The sequence below is a fragment of the Diceros bicornis genome, chromosome 2 (genome assembly GCF_020826845.1).
Source record: "Diceros bicornis minor isolate mBicDic1 chromosome 2, mDicBic1.mat.cur, whole genome shotgun sequence".
In the NCBI taxonomy this organism is placed as follows: Eukaryota; Metazoa; Chordata; class Mammalia; order Perissodactyla; family Rhinocerotidae; genus Diceros; species Diceros bicornis.
In genome coordinates this window covers 37,340,706-37,363,236 of record NC_080741.1, presented here as the reverse complement: position 1 = coordinate 37,363,236, position 22,531 = coordinate 37,340,706, and the positions used below count along the sequence as shown (strand labels likewise).

Sequence of the window (22,531 nt, the reverse complement as noted above, 5' to 3'; positions counted from 1 at the left end):
AGTAGAAGATTTTTTGTTCCTTACTCTTTTAGCTCTCATTTCTTTTTCTCTGTCCATAATCAGAGAGGTTTGGGGTTAGTATCTGGCATTTATTTCTCTTGGAGGGAGTCTTCAGAGATTTTTTTTTTTTTTTGGAGATTATGATATGAGTATTGAAAGTATGGTTAAATTGAACATTAAAGCTAAAATATGTATATATTGGGGTGTAGAAATTGGTCATGATGTTTTTGATGACAATATTATGCTTTAATGGATTCGTTAATAAAGGAGGAGACTAGAGGCAGGAACCATTTATCATGTTGGCAGGTCCCAGGTCGCAGGCTTTTCCACTTTCTTGTCTTTATTCTCCCTCAGTGATCTAATCCAGCCCAAAGGCTTTAAATGATGCCTATTAGCTGATGACTCCTAAATGTGTAGTTCTAGCCCTCATTCATCTCTCCCTTATGCTCTAGATTTGGTAGCCTGTGGCCTCGATGACATTTTCATTTGGATGCCTAATAGGCATCTCAGGCTTAACGTGTCCAAAAGTGAAACCCTGTTGTCTCTTCCTTTCCCTCAAATCTGTTCCTCCCCTACTTTACCCATGTCAGCCAATGGTACCACCATCAGCTCAGGCTAGAAACCTGAATTGATCCCCCATTGTTATTAATCGGTCGTTTCTGCCTCTGAAATCCTAATATATCCCAAATTTGCTTATTTTTTTCCATCTCAACTGCTAAAAGCCTACCCTAAGTCTCGTTTAGCTATTACCTGGATCACTGCAATAGATTTCTGTTTCATGTTTGCCCCCTGGAATCTATTTTCTACCCAGAAGTGAGAACGATCTTCTTAAAATGTAAATTAGATCATGTCACAATACTGAAGAAGACAGTTAAAGTTTCTGCCTCAAGGAGGCTACATTCTAGTGAGAGAGAGAGATGATAAAGAAGTAAATGAATATCCAGAGTGATTATAGTTGGTAATAGAAGAAATATAACCACTCTTTGTTTAATGAATTTAATAAAATTAAATTAAATTTTCCTAAAATCCTTGCTAAGTGAAAAGCCATTAAATGAAAAAATTATTTCCACTAATATTATGGTGTGTTTCATCCCAACCCAGGATACTTGAATAATTTTCATAGGTAGAAAAATATATCAATTGAACACTGAAAATAAATTTTTTTAAGTAACAATCTGAAGGCAAATAAATAGTTTGTACCTAAAGTAATGTAATGAAAGTTTATTCAACTCCTTTCTTATTTCTGCACAATTTTTCCCCACAAAATTTTCAGCCTTTTTGTTGGCTCATTGTTATTGTGCACTCAAACTAAAACTTTAAAATGAAGTTACAGAACAGGAAAACATTTTAGGGCAAAATAAAGGCTCAATATGAAAACTTGTGGAAATAGTTCAAGCACACAACAGAATGAAGAACCATTGAAGATACCACCTCTTCTTTCTCTCACTTGGTGTACATATACAAAGCAAATTGTTGTGAGTTCATGCAAACATGGCATCCATATGGTATTTGTTCCATATGATATTCAGTGACTAGAAACTATTATGGTAAGTAAAAATTTTAGTGTGTCTTTGCCTGAAACCATAATAAACATCACACTTCTCTTAATATATTGATTTAGAATGTTTTGGGATGAAGTCATTTTACTAAATACAGACAAAAACAAAAAACAGGGGATTTGTTGTAAAGGTGGTATAATTTTTTAAGAGCCATTATAGCTAAAAGTTGTCATATGTGAACACTCATTAAGTGAAGTAAATAGGGTATGGAGATAGAAAGTAGCTTATGCTGCTTTATATAGAGGGCCAAGCCTCTCTCAGAATTGACATATTTGCATTGAGACCTGATAAATGAGAATGAGCTAGTCATGGGATAAATGGTAGGGAAAGTGCTTTGGGCAGAGAAAACATGATCATAAAGGCCCACAGGTGGAAAGAGACTTAGTATATTTGAAGAACAGAAAGGAGGCCAAGGCTGGCTGGAGGCCAGTGAGGGTAGGGGTGGATTGGAAGGTAGACCGTGTATGAGATGTAGTTGGGAAAGTAAGCAGGAACCATGATATGAGGGCCTTATAGGCCATGGGAGGAGTTTTGATGGACTTCTCAGAGTAGGAAGGGTTTTAGGGTGGAGAGGAATGTGGTGAGTGGGAGTGACATGGTCTAACGCTATTTGCTTACATTTATTCGGAGAAAGAGTCTGTTTATTTTTTCTCTTTCTTCTTCCCTTATGCATGTCCTGATATGTAACCACATTTCATGCTTTTGTCCCTGATTTCCTTCATAGTTGCCATATCTGTACTCTTTTGATTTAAGTTTTGAATGAATTTTTTGACTTGATTTTCTAGAGCATTAGTACAGCGTACTCAAGAACACAAAGTAAATCGTATCATCAGAGATTGAAGCACATCATTTAGTTCAGAAATAGTGAGAAATGCATGGCATTTTTTTGTCTTGAGGGTTTTTTTAAGCCTGACTTTAATTCTTGTATTACAGAGTAAGTTAGGCAGAATCCCTAAGTGCAGTGGAGTTAGCTCTCCTATTAGAAGGAAACTGGATTTAAAATTAATCAGATAGTGGCTGAAAGGAGGCAACACCAGCCTTGTAGGAAGGAAAAGACTGAAAGTTGCAGGCCCCTTGTAATTATGTCAGGGCCTGGTATTGTCATGGAGTTTTCTAGACAGTCTCCTACGCTAACCGAGATGTAAACACCAACAGTGTTGGTGGCTGTGACTGCAAGTCTTTTTCACTGTAAAAAAAACTATGCATAATTCCGATTTGTCTAGTGTGTGTGTAGGACCTAATGCAGTCTTGGCGTGTAATCATTGTAAAATATTTCCCAGCTTCTCTGTCTGAAACAGTTGCTAGGAAAAGAATTGCTCAGGGATGCTGACAATAAAATAAGGCATAGAAATTAGGCTTTGAAATTACCTTGATATTTGGCTTATAGGAGTCAATAAGGTAACTTGCAGTCTAGTGTTTTATATGTTTATAACATACCTTTTGGTGAAAAGCAAAGCAACCCTTTTCTTAGGTTGATTTTAAAACATATCTGTTTGTGACCATGAGCCCCAGGGCCTTCTCGGAGCTTGACAATGTGCTGATGGTTGTGCAGCTTGGGTGGAGGGTGCTCCGTGTTTCTGCAGCTGCGCACTGGCTAGGTTCTGTCTCCTCCACCAGAAGCAAGCTTTGTTCCATGTGGCCCTGCTGTCCGCACACAGAGCAGCCTTTGATGGGCTGCCTTTGACGTGATTTGTTTACGGCAGCCAGAAATGCTTCCTGCATAATGAGAGCAGTTAATCATGGAAACTGGGCTATTCCTGTTTGTGCACTTCTAGCAGTCTTCTGTTATAAATATTAAAAGGTAGCGATAAAAGGATGAAAACCTTTTTAAAAAGGCGCAAATCAGTTAATCCATCAGATCATGTGATTGCTACTGATTACATGGATATCTTTAGGGAAGCAGAAAATGATTGCTGAACACATGCCTTGTGTTTTGATGATTGCATTAAAAGTCCCCCAGTGGGATGGCATTTATTGGCTCCCAGAGCTTTTCTTACGTTAAATTTCAGGCAGCCAGTATAAGGGGAAACATCATAACCTGTATCTAACTGCATATGTGCAGTTAAGGAATAATCGTGATCAAGCTCTGTTAGGCTCTGCTAAATAGACGAGGGTTTTCAGTAAGACCCCAGACTTTTATTTTGAAGTGGAGTAGCAGCTGTTGGCTATTGCGGTGCAGAGCTGCAGCGCGGCCTGGGTCACACAGTGCTCCGGGTGTCTGCAGGCTGCAGGCCGAGCCCAGTGGCGCAGGCACCGAGCTGCATTTATTTGCTGTGCTGTTTGACCTCTTGGTTTGAGAGAGCTCCCTGGACCATCTGAATGGCTATGGGAGATGGTGAGTAAGATTTACGTTTCTTCTTTTGCTTGTGTTATACACTTGCTTTTAAAGTGACGATCCTTTGCTGTGTAAGAAGTATATTTCTCCCTAAAGAAGGACACTTTGTGTGTGTGTGTGTGTGTATACACTTGTATGTGCACGTATGCATGTGTGTGCTTACTTGTCATTTGGCATCTTTTTCTACTTGATATGTCTGTACCGGATCTGGCAAATATAAGGTGACAGTTCACCTTGCAACCCAAGCAAACCCTCAGTCTTTGGTGATGGATATGAAGGGATATTGGAAGAAACATGGAATATATGTAGAAGCTTTGAAGAGACGACATGGCCTTTGGAAGAATGACAGATTTTGGCTGGAGGGTTTGGTTAGCTGGCTTGACATCTTTCATGTTGTATTTGACAAGAAGTAGAATTCTCTGGTAATAAAGTATTTAAAGAAGCAAAATGGCTTGCCCTGGGCACTATTTTAATTAACGTGCTTGTGATATGTCAGTGTCCCTAGTAAATAGTTCTCTAGAAAATATTTAGTTTTTTACAGATTCTATACGGGATATAATTTGACTAAAAATTGATTTTGCCAGTGTTTTATTATGATAAGAATTATTTTAAAAACGTATTTCTATAGTGCATTATAGTTTTCCAAAGCACTTTAGTATACTTAGTATATATTAACTCCTCGGGTACAAATACATCTGTGAAGTGCACAGAGTATTTTGGTATTTCCATTTCACAGATTGGGAAATTGAGGCTTCCTGAGATTATTAGTCCCAAATGCAGGCACAGAGAGCAAACCAGAACCAAATCAGAGCCTCAAGTGTGCATTTGATATTGTCCTTCATAACACCTAATACTTGAGGATGTTTTTTCATTATTAAACCTTTTGTTAAGATGCTTAGAGGTATACTTTATAATCAAAACAACACCAGAGATGTGTACAAAGGGAAATTTGAGGTTCCTCAAAAATGTTTTGTGTATTTTTTCACTAGGTTCTTAAGGAAGACGGGTCTGTATTTGGGAGTTTTAACTCCTAACAGTTTCAGCCTTGCTTATGACTATATAATGACTTCTCTCTAAGGAGTTTGTCCCCTTGGGACTGTGAGTAGTAGGATGCAAACTTATCAAAATGATGATATTCATAAACAGTCATTTAAGCTATTGTGTACATGGTAATGGAAATATGATAGTAAATTTGATTTTGCATGTTGTTATGGTTTATTCCAAGAATTTATGTAACTTTTATATGCCCTTATAGAAATAAATAACAATGTAATTTTAACTACTAGTTAAGGCAAAAGGCATCAAAATTAACAAATTAAGTTCTCATATACCTAAGGGCATTGCCAAGTTTGTTTGTTTGTTTATTAAACCTTAATTTACAGGAAACTGAATGTTGCATTTGGTTTGAGATACATCCAGATTTTATTTCTTTCTTAAGCCTTATAGGTTCAATTGCTATCAATATATATTTACTTAATTTTTCTTTTTTCAAGTAATACATAAATGCATTGAGACTGTTTAGGAATGTATTGATTTAAAAAAATCAAAGTAACAGTCTCTTATAAGCTGAGAGGGTAACCTTTCTGCTCATTCTCTTCTTCAAAATGGAAATACTTATATTGGATTTTATTGATAATTAAAGTAATACACCTTTATTAAAAAATAAAAAATCTAAATAATAAAGAGATATATATATAAACAGGTTATCTTGGGGCTTATAGTTCTTAACAATTTCATATATATTCCTCTGCATATTAGTCTCTCTCACATGTAATACATAGATATCACACTAGAATCGTGTGAACATACATAACAAATAGATTATGCTATTCCTAACCCATGTTGTTGTTTTATTCTTTTATTTTTAATTATGAGCTTAATACACAGATATGTTCTTTTCAAAATTCAAACAGTGCAGATAAAACAAAAATCTCAGAACCACCTCTAAGCCCCAAACCCAGGTGTAAGCAGAGATGAACACTTTTATTAGTATGGAGTTAGTCTTTTCATACCTTTTACTGTGCCTTACATGCATATTAAGTATCAAAATAAATGGTTTTGTTTTGATTATGTTTACATCAATGATATTCTGAACCTGTTTTTGCCATTTGCTGTGTATATTCAATATGGCATAGAGATTTTTTTAATGTCATCATGTGTAACTGCCTTATTTGTTTGAACTGTTGCGTGGTATTCCATAATATGGATGTATCATAATCATTTCTTCTTTTATGGAATTTTAGATTGTTTGGTCACGTACAGTTTTTATAAATGATTCTGAAATAAGCACCTTTGTACAAATCATATGTGTGTAAACACACACACACATATGTATTTCATAAAATAGTCTAGAAGTAGAATTTCTGGATCAAAGTTTTTATTTATTTCAAGTTGTGTTAGCTATAACTAATTTCCTCCAAAAGAGGCTTTACCACTTACATTCCCACCAAACAGTGCCTGCTATTCTGCATTCTTTTCGGTTCTTGTTGTTATTAATCTTTTAAAAATTTGCTATTAGATGGATGAAAAATATCTCACCCTTTTAAAAACATCTCTGCTTTCTAACAAGGTTGACCATTTTCATATGTTTGGTTATTTGTATTTCCTTTTCTGTGGATTACCTTTGGCATCCTTAGCCAACTTTTTGGTTATTTGACTTTTTTGTTATTTATTTATAGTTACTCTTTTTATATATTCTGGTTATTAATCTATTATCTGTTAAATATGTTACATAAGCTTAACTTCAAGGCCATATGAGAGATTTCATTAGCAGTTTTATTTTTAGGCAAACGTGGATTTGTAAAGCACTATTATGACTATCAGTTGAAAAGTTCTGGGTTGGCTTTCAGGCTGTTTAGTTGTCTTTATCCTTACACAAGAGTGAAAAACCAAGCAGTCAGATGATTGTGAAGCAGCTCTGGGCAGTCAAACCAGATAGAGTTAAAAACCTGTGGGATTATTATGTGGCGCTGAGCCCTGCAATCTGCCTTAAAAGCTCACAAGAGGAATTTGGCCTTTTGTTGTTATGCTGCAGAGTGGCTGGAAAGAAATAAGGTTTTGTTGCAAATAGACTGTTTCTTAACTTTTAACATTTCAATACAGTCTGTTATTCCAAACATGAATCTTTTAAAAAATATGTACACGTGATGATATAACCTTGGCTTTTTAGAGGTAAGCCTTCTGGGGCCACTCCAAACTGATGTATAACTACTGGTTTTGGGGGTAGGGAACAATGGAAAGAAATTAATGCTGAATAGATCTCTCATTTTCCATACCCTTGAATATTCTATGTGATATGCTAGGATTGGGTAATTTAAATCACTGAAATAAAGCAATCCTTTAAGTTATTGGCAGAAAGACCAAACTTTTTTTCTAGGAGGAATAAAAAGGGGGAAAAAAGAGTCTATAAGGAGAAAAAGTGAATTACAAGGGACAAAAGGTTGGGCATTCAGCAGCAATATAGGCAGTAAGTAGTGGGTACTAAGCTTAAAAATGCTAGCCTTCTTGAAACAGACACATTTAACCATTTGGGTGCAAGGTATTGGGCACCAGTAGCAATATATCCTCAAACATGATGTTGCTAATGAATCTTGAAGAAAAGGTTTACATCTTTTCTTTGTACGTGAAGAATGGTATAGTTGATGTTCTTGACAGCTCTTATGACCTACCTGTATCTGTCATGAAAATTTAATTACCTGAAATGACTAGATTTTTGTAAAATCTCTAAATAAACCTTATTATGAGCCTCACTTATTATTAAGTTTTATATTATGGTTATCATGAAATACGTTGTTTTTTAATTTTATTAATACCAAATAATGGTTTAAATTGTGTTTGCCCCTGTACTTCATTGAACTATTGAAGGTGTTGAATTTTTAAAGGGCCCTTTTAAAGAAAAGGGTAAAAGTCTTCAAGTATGTTTTTACTAGTGAGTTAATACCTACCTAGAAGTTTTAAAAGACTTTATCAAATTTCTTGGCCTCTTTTAAACTTGGTATGGAATGGACTGTATTTTTTATAAATAAAATAGTTAACTAAGATTAACTGTGCTACTGAGAACACACCATTTTCATGTGAATATTAAAATTTGGCCATTGTTTTATTTTGAAGCACTTGGATTTTCAATTTCTAATTATTTTACTGAAATTTTTCATTTTAGTTTAAATTGAAGACATTTAAAATGTTTACTATTTAATTATTTTACTTCTGAAGGCTTGTGGTTTTCTTTAGCTCAGGGAAATCTATTATTTTTTGATAAGTTTCTCCCCTTCATTAGCTTTAGTCTCTCCTTATGGAATTATTATTAGTCAGATGTTGAACCTCCTGGGTTGATTCACTTTTATGTTTTGTCTCTCTCTTAAATTTTATGTCTTTCTCTTTTACTCTGTATTCTGGGAGATGTCCTTGACTTTTTCATCTAATCCTTCTATTAAACTTGAATTTTGGCAAACAAAAGTTTAAATGGTGTCAAGAACTTTCTTTTTCCTTTTCTGGTGGTTCAGTTTTTACAAAATGTTGTGTGTGTGTGTGCCTGTGCACATGCACACCTGTATATAAAATATTTAGCCGCCTGAATTGGGAGTGGGAAGAGCTTAATGATGTAATTATTTTATAGATTTTCAAGTTGTTCCTTGCTGTTCATTTCTGTACTTACTGGCTTAGAAATTGTCACTTGTTTGTCATTCTACAAGGTAGATCAATTCTCTCTGCTGTTTCAGTCTGCTTCTGAGAATTCTAAGTTACAGCTTTGCTCTGGTGTTATTCTTTAAAAGGCTTCCATCCTTTTTGTTTGCATCTTGTAAGAATTTGTTGCTATCTTTTAGGTGGTGATTTCACAGAACTGTCTGCCCTGCCTCATATTCTTTGCTCTTGTGATATTACTTATCATTTTATTGGGGTTCCATTGCAGGATTTTAAGCAAGAGAGTAAAGTAACTCAAATTATCGTAATTTTTTAAGGAAAAATTTCAAATACTCAGAAATAGAGAATTGTGATAACCCTCCATTACCACCTATTATCCAGCTTTAAGAAATTATCAATACATAGCCAATCTTTATTCATTTGTATCCCTACTTATCTTCCCCTAGCTCTACTATCCTGCTGGACTGGGATTTGTGTGTGTTTGTATACACACATGTACATGCACTCATATACATATAAAAAATAAAGTAAAATGTCTTTTTAAAAGACAATTAACAGTACTATTTTCACATCTAAAAAAATCCTTAGTATCAAATATTCAGTATTCAGATTTCCTCAGTTGTTTCATAAATATCTTTTTACAGTTTGTATTAGAATTCGTACAAGATACATCATTGCAGTTGGTGGATATATCGCTTAAGGTTCTATTCATCTATAACAGTTTTCTCTTTCTTTTTCTCTTCTTGCCGTTTATTTGTTGAAGAAAAAATATCTGTCAGGTAAAGTTTTCCCACATAGGGAAATTTTGTTGATTGTGTTGTTGATTTTGTTGATGGTGGTTTTATGTTTTTGTTTTTGTATTTTCTGAAAATTGAAAATTCTGCTAATGGCTTGATCAGAATCAGGTCTGATTTTTTTTGTTTTTGTTTATTTGTACAAATTTTTATAGGTGATATTGTGTATTTTTGTCAGAAGGCATACGGTGCCTGATTGTCTTTGTTTGTGATATTAATGTTGAACAGTGGGTTCCAGTGTTATCAGCCTGACCTATCCTTTATAAAGTTCCCCCCCATCAGCCTTTCACTTGACAGTTTCAGCAGCCATTGGTCCAAATGGCTTTTTCAGATCCATTTTTAGAGGATCACATTGTCTACTTTGTGGTTTGGAAGGTCAAGAATGGAAACAGGGAGATCAGTTAAGACGTTGTTGGAGCACTGTGGGCAGAGATGATACTGGTCTGGTCTTAGATTAGGAGTGGCAGCAGAAGTAAAGAGAAATAGGTGGATTTGAGATATAGCTTGGAGTTATATACAACAAGAACTGTTGGTAGATGATCCATGTGAGGCAGAGGAGAACTTGGAATGGGGCTCCTACATTGTGAGCTTGAGCAGCTGAATAGATGGTGATGTAATTTACTGGGATGGGGGAAGACTTAGAGAGAACAGGTTTGGAGATGGTTTTGGTGTTAGGTTACCTGTATCAAATTAGAGATGTCTTTGAGCTATCCATGGGGGAGGTGTCTAGTAGGCAGTTGAATATATAGATCTGGAATTCAGAGATGTTCTAGGCTAGAGACAAACATTTGAGAGTTGTCAGCATATAGAAGATATTTAAAATTATTGAGAATGGATGAAACCATTTAGAAAGTGTGTATTCTGGAGAGAAGGAAGATATTCAACATTTAGTGGTTGGGTAAAGGAGGAATAGACTGAGCTAGAGGGATATGTGAGGTCACAGGAAAGCGAAGGAGAGTATCCTCTTGTAAAAGCAGAGTAGGGAGTGCAGACAACTAAAATTTGTTTGAGCTTTCTGAGACACCTACAGTAGTTTATAGGGATTATTGTTTCCTAATCTCAGTTGCTAATTTAACTGTTATATATGACCCTGGTCATTGGTAGATATGCAAGAGTGTAAAACAGTTCAGAAATCCAAAGTCCTGTTGCTCATTGTTTTAATTAGAATAAGGAAGGATATAGCCTCAAGTGAAAAGAGGAACTTTGGTAGAAGAAACTACTTAATATGAAACAGTGTATTTTGTGCATGAAAATCCATGGGGTTGTGGGTTCTTCTTACTGAACTGGTAGGTTCACTGAAGAAAATCCACACAAAATGACTTTTTTTTTATGAGACATGGTATAAAGTTTTGACTTGCTCTTTGGTTTGCCAGGTAAGATGGACCACATTTTTCATCTTTTATATGAATTCAGAAGCAGAAACTTTAGGTTTTGGAATACATGTTCCCATAAAAGTGAAGAGGAAAGTTTAAATAGCCATTTGAATGTATGGCTTTCCTTTGAAGGGGAAAAAAAAAAAAGGGAAAGGACTTGATTATGGTGATATAAATGTACAGTTTCTTATCTGAAACCTTGGGGACCAGTTGTATTTTGGAGTTCAGCATACACCATATTTTAGAAAAGTAATGTGGTCATATGCTATATATTATATAACAACTCCAACTGGGTCTGGGGCTGCACCTTGTAATCAAGTACATTAATGTTTTTGCAGTTAAATGTATGCAAATTCACAGTGAGTGAAATAAAGACAGCACATAGCCTCATGTCAGTTCATGTCATGTTTTGCCATAAAGTGAGTTCAAATCAGTTCAGATTTTGCCACGAAATAAATTTTAAAAGGCAAAACAAACTAAAGCTGGACTTTTAGAGCTTTTTCAGGCATGTAGATATGGGATTGTGGGCCTATAATATCTCAGCTTGCTGGGGACAGTTTCCAAGTGTTATATGAAGGCAACAAAAGTTATACCTTATCCTACTGAGGCTTCTTTTTTTTTTTTTTCAATAATTTTATTTATTTATTTTTTTCCCCCAAAGCCCCAGTAGATAGTTGTATGTCATAGCTGCACATCCTTCTAGTTGCTGTATGTGGGATGCGGCCTCAGCATGGCCGGAGAAGCGGTGCATCGGTGCGCGCCCAGGATCCGAACCCGGGCCGCCAGCAGTGGAGCGCACACACTTAACCGCTAAGCCACGGGGCTGGCCCTTAGGCTTCTTTTTTCTCCCCTCCTCTTTCTGCCTGTCCCTCCCCTGCTCCCTTCTGTTACCCTCTTCCTCCTCTTCTGTTTCCATCTCTTCTTCCTCCTCCTCTTCTCCTCCAGTTCATCTTGTCCATCTCTTCCTCCATCTCCTGCTCCTTTGTTTCCTTCTCCTCCTCCCATTACCATCTCTCCTTCCTCCCCTTTCTCCTCCTCCATCATCTCCGTCTCCTCCTCCATCTCTTTCTCCTACTCTTATCAACTCCTCTCCTTCTGTTTCTCTCCTTCTTCTTGATCTCCATTGTATGTATATAACCACTGCAGCCTGCTCACTTTATTAGTTTCTATCCTCTAATACTTTTTTTTTATTACTATTTTTTTTTTTTTGAGGAAGACCAGCCCTGAGCTAACATCTGTCAATCCTCCTCTTTTTGCCAAGGAAGACTTGCCCTGGGCTAACATCCATGCCTATCTTCCTCCACTTTACATGGGACGCCACCACAGCGTGGCTTGCCAAGCGGTGCGTCGGTGCGCGCCCGGGATCTGAACCAGCGAACCCTGGGCCGCCGCAGCGGATCGCGCGCACCTAACTGCTTGTGCCACCGGCCCAGCCCTCTAATACTTTTTAATACATTCGTCTTGTTTAGTTTCTGCACCAAACCATAGTATTGGCTTTTTGAAACATTGGAGTGAGAACAGAGGTGTCAGCACAATCATAATTTATAGGTTGCTTTCTGTATTTGATCCTTTTTTTGTTTATTGAGTAAATATTAAAGCACCTACTATATGTATCCTAGGTGATTTCTTTTTTTAATTTATCTTCCAGTTCACTACTGATCCCTTGATCTGTGTCTAATCTCCTGTTATGCCTGCCCACTGAATTTAAATTTCAGTTACTGTATTTTTATTTCTAAAAGTTCTGTTTGGTTGTTTTAAAAGATCTATGTCACTTTTTTATAGTTTTCTGATCCCTGAAGTTATTCTCAAGCTTTCCTAGTAAAGCTTCCAAGTACAGGTATTTTATGGTCTGTGCTTGATAATTCTAGGATTTGAAATGAATCTGTTCCTATTGTCTATTTCTTTTTATTTATTCTTGCTCATGGTGTCTTGTTTCCTGTCATGCCCAGTGACCTTTGGAAAATTATTTGTGCAAATAGTGTGAGGCCAGAGTCTTTTTTCCGGGAATATTTTGCATTTGCTTTGGGAGTACTACCAGTGTGAGCCTAGCGAATTTAAGGGCCTAAGTGTCTCGACCACCCAAGCAGTTGACCTTAATGAAGTACTCCATTTGATTTACTTCTCTGTTGCTCTCTTTTGAGAAAAGTTTGAAAAGAATAAAAGACTATAAGAAGGTAAGGGCTTACTTATGGTTCACTTGAACCTTGAAAATATAGTCATTTGGTATACCAGCTTTTGGTAGGAAGAGTCTCCTAGTAGACTCTGCATCTTATGTGGGTTTTGAATTCAGTTCCCTTTGCCCCAGAAGGGCTTCAGAATAGAAGTTCAAATGTACTGGTTTTGTCCTTATATTTCTTACTATTTTGGCAGATATTTCTTGTTTTTAAAAAGATTTTTTAAATATATATTTTATACAGTGTTTATAGTTGTTTGCCTTCGGAGTTTTGTTTCAAATAACCTAGTAATGCTTTTACTGGAGACCGAAAGTCTCCCTACTGTGAAATGTGCCGTTCTGAGCATTGTTCCATGTGTTGGAGATATGGCAGTGGGCAAAATAGACAGAAGTTCTCACCCATTTAACAGATAATACATTTCAGTGGGAGGAGACAAATAATAAACAAAATAAGTAAAATATATAGATGGTAAGTGCTAGGTAAAGCAGGGAGGTAGGGATAGATCAGTAGTGTCAGGATGTTGGAAAGTTTATAATTTTAGTATCCAGAGAAGACCTCATTGAAAAAGTGATAGATAAGTAAAGACCTGAAAGAGGTGAGTAAACAGTGTGGCTATGGAGGGGAAGAGCATTAGAGCATTCTAAGCAAAGGGTACAAGTACACAGCAAGGAATCTAGTGGGGCTGGACTAGAGAGAAATATGGAGGTTGGAGAAACCTCTGTGGTATCTGAGATTTCATAGATCTTGGAGTCCTGGTAGGCCTTTTTATGAAATCTTAGGAAGATTTTGAGCAGCGATGTCATGTGACTTTGTTCAACTCAGGAAATTATGTTGAGAATAAACTCTAGGAGGGTAAAGGTGGGAAGCAGGAAAAAGTTATGACGGTTATCCCGGGATTGTTCTAGGTAATGGGGTTATAGCATAAACAAGACAAAGTTCCTGTCTACTTCCAGTCCAGCTTCTAGTTGATTCATAAAACTATTTATTATTTCAAGAAGTGATAGGTGCTAGGAAGAAATATAACTGATTTGTCCTGATATTTTTTAATTATTAAGAAAGTATTTTTAAGCCTAGAGTGTTTATAACTTCTATATAAATTACAAAATATTTTTAATTTGGGGGCTTGTGATGATGAATTAGTTTTATGAATTCTTTTAGCTTATGGTCGAAAAAAGGTAACCTTATTGGAAGTGGGTAAAAATTTATTTCCCTCTATGTTTGTAGATTTGTTTGTTTTTCCTTTTTTCCTTCATTTTTTGCTTTACGTATTTGAAGCTGTGTTACTGGGTGCATAAAAATTTAGGGATCTGATCTTTTTCCCTGATGTGTTGACTCCTTTATCATTATTAAAAGTCTCTCTTTATCTGTGATAATGCTTCTTCAAGCTACCTTGTTTAAAATTAGTATAGCTACACTAACTTTCTTTTGGTTGAGAGATAACTTTCTTACCTCTCTCTATCATTTTACTTTTAACTTTTATGTGACCTTATATAAAAGTATATCTCATTTAAGCAACCTGTTTTTAAAAATCTAATCTTGGTCTTTTACTTGGAATATTTAGTTTATTTACATTTAAGGTAGTTACTGATGTATTTGGTTTTATTTTTGCCACTTTATCTTTCATTTATATTTTATCCACTTATTTTATCTTTATGTCTCATATCCTGGTTTTCAATTAATCAAGTTTATTTTATTTTTCTTCTATTAGTTTATTTATGTATACATTTACTTTTGTTTTAGTGGTTACCCTAGAGCAGAGATAGGCAAACTTGCTTGCAGGCCAAATTCAGCAGCCCTCCTGTTTTTACATATAAAATTTTATTGAAACACAGCCACACCCATTTGTTTACATGTCATGTATCACTGCTTTGGCACTACAACAGCATAATTGAGTAGTTGCACTGAAAGACTACATATATGTATGGTTTGCAAAGCCTAAAAATATTTACTGTATGGTCCTTTATAGAAAAAATTTGCCAACTCCTGCCTTAGGGCAGTGGTTCTTAAACTTGATCATGCATCAGAATCACTAGGAGGGCTTGTTAATACACAGATTGCTGGGCCCCCATTCCAGTTTCTGATTTAGTAGATTTGGGTTGGTGCCCAAGAATTTGCGTTTCTAATAAATTGTCAAGTGACGCTCAGCTGCTGGTCAGGGGCCACCTTTTGAATACCACTGCCCTAGACGTTATAATATACGTCTTTGACTTATTACGATCTAAAATAAACTACTTTGTTTACTATTTCCACAACAATGCTAAAAGCCTTAGAACCCTTTAATTTTGTTTGCTTTCCTCTTAGGAGCACTATTTTATAATAATCTCAAACTAGGAACAACTCAAATGTCCATCAGCAGTAGAATGCATGTTAATAAATTGTATTATATTCATACACTAGAAAACTATAAGCAATGAAAATGAATCTTCCAAACATTATATTGAGTGAAAAGAAGCTAGGTACCAGATTACATATTGTATGATTCCTTTTATATAAATTTCAGAAATGGGCAAAACCAACTATGGTATTAGAAGTCAAAACTAGTTAGCTTTGGTAGGAAAAGAAATAGTGACTTTGGGGGGTCAGTGAGGGTGCTTACAGGATGCTGATAATGATCTGTTGGTCTGGAGACTGGTTACACTGGCATGTTCATTTTGTGAAAATTCATTGAGCTGCATAATTATGATTCGTATACTTTTCTTTGCCTTATTTTGATCAAAAGTTAAAAATTAATTTCCCAGTAGTGTGCGAGTGTTGAGTTAATTTTTTTTAAGTGGTAGAGACATTTACTCTTCAATTCTTGTGTGTTTAGGAACAGAACACTGTTTCCATGGGAACTTCTGGCTACTCACTGTTTCAGTACCTATCTTTCTATAGATTTGTGTGTCTACTCTGTCTCTCTTAGCTACATTTTTTTTTTTACATGGTGGTGGCAAAAAAATTTATTTGGAGTTGTATTAGTGTTTTTAACAGAGTAGTGTATATAGAGCAGAGCATAGGTTTTAAGTGATCCAAACTGTCTCCCTAATAGTATTATGCTAAAAAAAATATTTTTTAATTAGAAGATACTTTTTTCCTACGAGTTGTGCTATTTAAGAAAAACACTTGCTAAATGGAATATGGATTTATATTAGGGTATCTGTTTGATTCTCTTTTTTCCTATAAATACAATGTTCTTATTTTGGGGGGTATATTTTCTTTAAAATATGGTTAATAGTTGGAGTTGATGTGTCTCTTTGTAGAAATGATTTCATTCTAGTTGATTTGAGTATTTGCATAGGTAAGGGAGCAGATTGAAAGGAAAAGATTCTGGCATATTGCTCTGAAGCCTGTGGTAAAGCTGCTTCTCTGCCTCGCCCATTTTGTTTATTGCGATTGGTTTGTGCAGGGTCCTAGAGAAAACCATCTTCTCAGATGAGTAAAATGCGTACATCTTGTGATTTTTGTGGGGGTAGGGATGGGGATGTTTCATTTTATACAAGGAGATGATACTAGTGTGGTCATTCATAAGTATTCTAAAAGGAGCTTTGTAGAATATTTTGGAATCATTTATACAAATTGTTCAGTTTGATTTCTCTGGCCTAAGTAAACAGCAAATTGTAAGATTACAGAGTTAATTATGCACAGTAATGAGCACTGTGATATTCCGTGTTTTCCTGATGCAATAATAAGTGCCCCAGCAGAATGAGTGTTGCATAAAACCTTATTTTCTATTTATATAAATTTTCATGTGAATTAAATAAGAAAACAGATTTAGGTTTATAAACCTTTAGTATTGAATGCCTTTGAAATTTTGATATAAGGGTTGCAGCTGCATTGAGAATTTTTAAAATACATGGAGAATTTTTACCTTTCATCTGGCAGTAGCTGCCATAAGATGATGTCACCTTGTAGCTGATTGGCTGTTACAGCACCTAGGGCAGGGAAGAGAAAGAAAAATGCCGGCACAAACCTCAGTGGTGGTTCCGTGGTTGTTTCTGTCTGTTTTTGATAGAATCTTTGATTAGTATCAAATCTACTGTATTTGGCCATGTGAGCTATTGGGAGCATCCTAGGGTGAGGGAAATTAAGAGCTTTCAGAGGAATGAGGCGACTGATTTGCAAACGGATCTGTGATTGTAAGTTGCAGAATCTGGGTATAAGGAATAAGGCAGGGTGTGCTGGAAGATGCACTATGGGAGGAGCTGGCAGAAAATGCTTATATGAGTAGCAAAAAAATGAAAAATGCCTTTTACTATCCTTAGAGTTAATATATTTGGTTATATGTTTTGACTTAATATATATAGGTAGGAATACGATAATATTGCAATCTGATTTTAAATTACACTGGGTTATTTTTTATAGTGTTAGCCAATATATAAATGCTTATTCAAAGGAGCTTTATTTTGTATTATATATCTTACAAAGTAATGATTTTATATATAGCTTTATTTGATTTTTGAGTCATAAGGAAAATGGAGCAAAGCTTAGTTCTCTTAAAATACATTTTTTTAATGCTTTGTGCAGATAAAAGCTTCGATGATGAAGAATCAGTGGATGGAAATAGGCCATCATCAGCTGCTTCAGCCTTCAAGGTTCCTGCACCTAAAACATCCGGAAATCCTGTCAACAGTACAAGGAAGCCTGGTTCAGCAGGTGGCCCTAAGGTTGGAGGTAATGTAAATCCATTTCAAATCTGATGTGCATGCCTCGTGCCCTTGATATGGCCACGCATACTTAGAACTTCAGAGAAATATGTTTATTCATGACTGCAGCACGATTGCAGATCTAGAGAGTCTGTTGCAACACAGAAGAATGTGCTGCCTTTTCAAAAATGTTTAAAATATTGTATATTGCTATTTCCTGTCAGAACATATGTGAATTAGTGTTTTCTTCAGAGTATTTACTTTTCAGATGCCATTTTTAAAGGATGATATTTGAGGGAGTTTTGGGGTTTGGGTTTTTTTGTTTTTAAAGAGAGAGTAGGTTTTTCACAATTTGGCTATGAATTTTCAGGTGCTATAGTTATTAAAGAAATATTGATTTATTTAATGTTAATGTTTTTATGCAGTCATCTAGTTAGTGAGTCTTAAATACTCCAACATTGAAAAAATGGTTGAAGATACTGGCTGTTGAATCATTTGTCACAATAGGAAATGGGTGGTGGTCAAGTAAAATTGCCTCAAAAATGGTTTCATGATTAGATAATAATAAACAGGAAAAAACAGGTTTTATGTAATTGTATGGCACATAGTCCATTTTTTGATCATATAAACTGTTTCTAGCATATTGTTTATCTTAAAAACATTTTATGGATATTTTTTCATATTCTAGTTAGAAAGCCAGGAGTACTTTTCAGGTGCTAGTTTCTGCCGATCTTTCTGATAGAATGAATCCTGTAAGAATAAGGGTAAATAGTTAATGCTAAAAAGACAACACTTTCTTTCTCTTTTTCTTTTCTTCTTCTTTTTTTTTTTTGTTAAAAAATTTGTGTTGTAGTTATTTGGGAAAACAAATTTTTCCTTGTTTATGATAACTGGTGGGAAAATCATGATCTTCAGGATTTTTGTTTTTTCTTTTTGTCTATAGTTCTTTTATTAAAAATAAAAAGGAAAGAAAAATAAACTGTATATTTTGACCAGGTTCTCTAAGTTGTGTTCTCTTGATCTTTCTATACAACCAAACATTATTTTCCAAGTCATATGATATTCTAAATATAGAAAAACTATCATAAATATTTCATTTTAACTATCTTTAATGTCAAATAACTAGCAAGAAAGATGGTATGATATATGTATATACACACTTATATATGTATATGTATATAAATAAATAGATAAATAAAATACTATGAAATAGAAATGTCTTACTGATTTCTCTCGATATTTTGAGTAATTTACACTTTAGTATTTTAATTATTTTCTTTTTGTTTTGCAATTATAGGAGTGTATTCTCATCAAATGTTAGTTATCATATCCTATTACATGATATTTTCTATTCCACATTTTTGTTTATCTTGGTAAAAAGTATATGACATTCTGTGGTGTCTTTTTTTCCTAACAAATGGCTACCTTCAGTTATTATAAAGGGAATATTTTTTTCTTGATTTTTGAGTTATAGATTTCTAATCTCTATTTCATAAAATTGTCTTATTTGGCAAAATGGATTAATATTTGAAATGCATGGTGATAATATTTAACATTTTTTTGAATTTGAGCCAGTGGTTTATAATTAGCTCTGTTTCTCATGTTTTACTTTATTTTCTTAGATGAAAATTGAGATTGTAGTTTACCTACCGAAGGTCACTTAAGTCTCAAGATAAAAATCAGATATTTGTTTTAAAGAAACAGAGACTTTCTTAATGCCAGCCCCCCTTCTCTGGTTTGTAGTCCTACCAGGTGTGAAAATGTTAGGTACCTTTCATAATTGCAGTTATTAATCACTCATACAAATTATATCATCCATCTAGGCAGCAGCCCTTTTGATAAAAATAAGGGAGAGACCTTCATTCCTTCCTCCTCCTCCTCCTCCTCCTGCTGCTTCTTTTGACAATTGCAGATTCATTCTGCAATTCTTTGTTTATTTCTTTTGTTTGCCACAGCTCGTTTAGGTTCACTGCTCATTTTTCGATCTAAGAAAAGAGCTGCTAGCCAGAGGATATTGATATTGCTTCAGAAATTAATACTATTCTTGGCTGTCAATCCTTCTTTGAAAATTTAACTTTAGATTTTCTCTTTCTTTGCCGAGACTTATTAATTTTTAAACTAGTTGTAGAAAGTTTTCTTAGAGTTGTAGAACCTTTGAGTTACAAGGGACATTGGGAGTCATGTAGTTCAATTGACTATTCAAGTATAGTAATCTCTCATAATATTCCTTATAGATGAATGATTATTCAGCGTCTGATTAAAGTAATAAGTGCTCATGGATTAAAATTCGGAGCAAAAACCACTGTGATGCCGCTACGTGTAGACATAGTCAACTGATAAATTATAATATATTTTCTTCCAATTACTTTCATAGTTTTCTAATTATTTTTTACGCATACAAATATTTTGTTAGAAGGAGGACAGAATTGGCACCATTCATTATGTGGTTTTCTACACCCGTTTTCTTGCTAATATTCTACCCTGAGCATTTCTTCATTGTCTTAAATTATTAATTGAAAACTATTCATAGCTAAATAATATCTAGATTGCTTTCGGTATTTTCTGCTGTTATAAACTGTGCCATCATTCCTTTATGTCTATCTTTCAGCACATCTCCAGTCATTTCCTTGGAATAAATTTCTAAAGTTTACTAATTTCTCATGTTCTTTCAGTTTGGCATAATGTCCTCAGAAAGGTTATAAGCCCATTTCAATTCTGGATGAATTAAATCTTTTTTATATTTCATTAAAATCTGCCTCCTTGTAACTTAAGCAGGAAAGATGAATTATTTGTTAATACAATACTTTCAAATACTTGAAGGTTGCCCTGTCTCTGTAACTATTCTGTTTTCTAGACTGTACATTTTCTTTCTCATAAGTTTATATGGAATAATGGTGATTCAGTCCAGGCATTTTACTTGCTACTTCTAGGTATATAATAAACAGCTAGGTATGATTAGTTCCTAATTAAAGGAATATGGTAGGTGGAGGTATATAATCGTGGTATAAGCCAATCACAGTCCACTGAGTTTAACAAATTTTTTTTCAGGTAAGATTACCAAAATAAAAATAAAGTGAGCTTCCTTGGAATCCTGACTGAATCTACTTTTGAAGTTTTTGGAGTTTAATTTACTTCTCCCAAAGATATATGTCAAGATGAAAGACATGTATGCTATATTTAGCAAAGTATCCTGTCCAATTAATTAAAGCCAGTAGGACCTGTGTTTAATATTTAGTGTGTGTTAGTTTTGCTTTGTTTTTTGGCTCAGTATGCCAACATGTTCTACTAATATTGTAATTGTGTGGGCTTTAAACCAAGGAGAATCAAAAAAAGGGTTATGGGTTGCTCCATACCAATATATCATTGCTATAAAAACCCATACTATGTGGGTGTCAAAAGTGTTACCTTTGTGCTTTACTAATTAGAATAAGGATAAAATGAATTCCCTTAAATAATCCATTTTCTGAATAACATCTGTAGCTTCATAAAAGGAATTAGGTAAACATATTTTCCATTCTTTTGGCTTAATGGCTTGGAATACAGTTGCTGAAGGTACAAGATTGTTTAAAATACTTATATCTCTATAGTATTTTAGGTAATAATTTAAAAATTATTCTTGAGAGTTGTTACATATATTCTCTCATTTAAAGCTCAAAGTCCCTGAGTTAGATACTTCATCCCGATTTTACTGATCAACAAACTAAAGTTTGGAGAAGTTAAGTAACTTGCATAGGGTCATGCATCTAATAAGTGGGCAAAGCACAAAAATCACTTTGCTATACTGCCACCCACACTAATCTCCCTGGGTAAATAAGGATTCTTCTAGATCCTTTAGCTCTGAGATTATAATCTACAGTAGTGATCACTACTACTCAGCATCCCTAAGTTTAAAAAGCTTCAACTAGTATGATTCCCAGCAAAATAGAATATTTGGAAATAAGCAACCTATAATTTTTTCATTGGAAATAGAAATGCTTTTTAGTATTTTCTCGTTGAAATTGCCTTTTTAAAGTTTCTTTTCTGAGTTATAATATCCCTGTTCCTATATTTTGTCTGCTATTCTTTTTGAAAAATAAAGGTGGAATTAGGTGATGATATAATTGTTATTGTTTATAATTAGTACCAGATTTTGAGGTTAGTGATTTGGTATTGAGGCTTGTATGTAATCATTGACCAAATTATCACTTCTCAAAGCTCTGTTGTTCTCTCTCACTCACTCATTCAAGTGGACAGAGTACTTTCTCTCTGTTGTTTCCATCTAATATCAAAGACTACTTTGAAATGGTTTTAACTTTCAATTCTTATAATTAGGTAATTACCACCTTTTCAAATTCAGTAGTACTTACTCATCTTTAGGATATTTTACATTTGTTTTACTTCATTTATGCCTGACCTGAGGTTTTATTAAGAATATCCAAGTATCTGTTTTCCACAGTTTATGCTGGTCATTCTCATTTTTTTCTTTCATGCAAACAGCAAAGTTGTTTTTTCTTTTAAATAAATAAATATCATGAGAATCGGTGTATATTTAATAAAACTAATTTCACAGAATTTGTTGTTTAGTCTTGGAATCCAAATTTTTAACTCATAAACCTCAATTTCTTGTTTTTGTACTTTATATAAAACCAAATAACTTTTCTGTTTGTGTTTTGTTTTGTTTTTTTTCTTCCTGTCTTCTTCCTCTAATGACAGGGAAAGATACTCAACCCAGAAGATTTTAGCCTGAAAGGGTCTTAAAGATAATCTGACCCCAATTCAGATGAAGAGACTGAGCCTCAGAGAATTAGATGATGTATCCAAGATCAGACAGTTTTTAGCAGAGATGAAACAAGAACCCTGCTTAGCCCACTGTCAAGAGCTTCTTCTTGGATTATCTCTGGGTCATCTCCTAACAAATATTGCATGCGATACGTATTTCTTATTTTTATTCCGTATAACAAAACGCTATAATTGACATTTAGAATTTAGGGATTGGCCAGTCACTGTCCTGTCTTAAATTACTGTGAACCCCATATCATTGACTATCCATCATA

General features: G+C 34.6%; 1 protein-coding gene across 4 annotated transcripts in view; it reads left to right on the top strand.

Moving 5' to 3' along the window:
• CLASP2 (cytoplasmic linker associated protein 2) overlaps positions 1 to 22,531 on the top strand; it is a 168,608-nt gene that overhangs the window by 34,629 nt on the left and 111,448 nt on the right. For all 4 annotated transcript variants that reach the window (XM_058554565.1, XM_058554545.1, XM_058554555.1 and 1 more), the window contains exon 8: positions 17,380 to 17,526. In XM_058554565.1, coding sequence (XP_058410548.1) covers positions 17,380 to 17,526 — 147 coding nt within the window. The remainder of the gene's footprint in view (positions 1 to 17,379; positions 17,527 to 22,531) is intronic.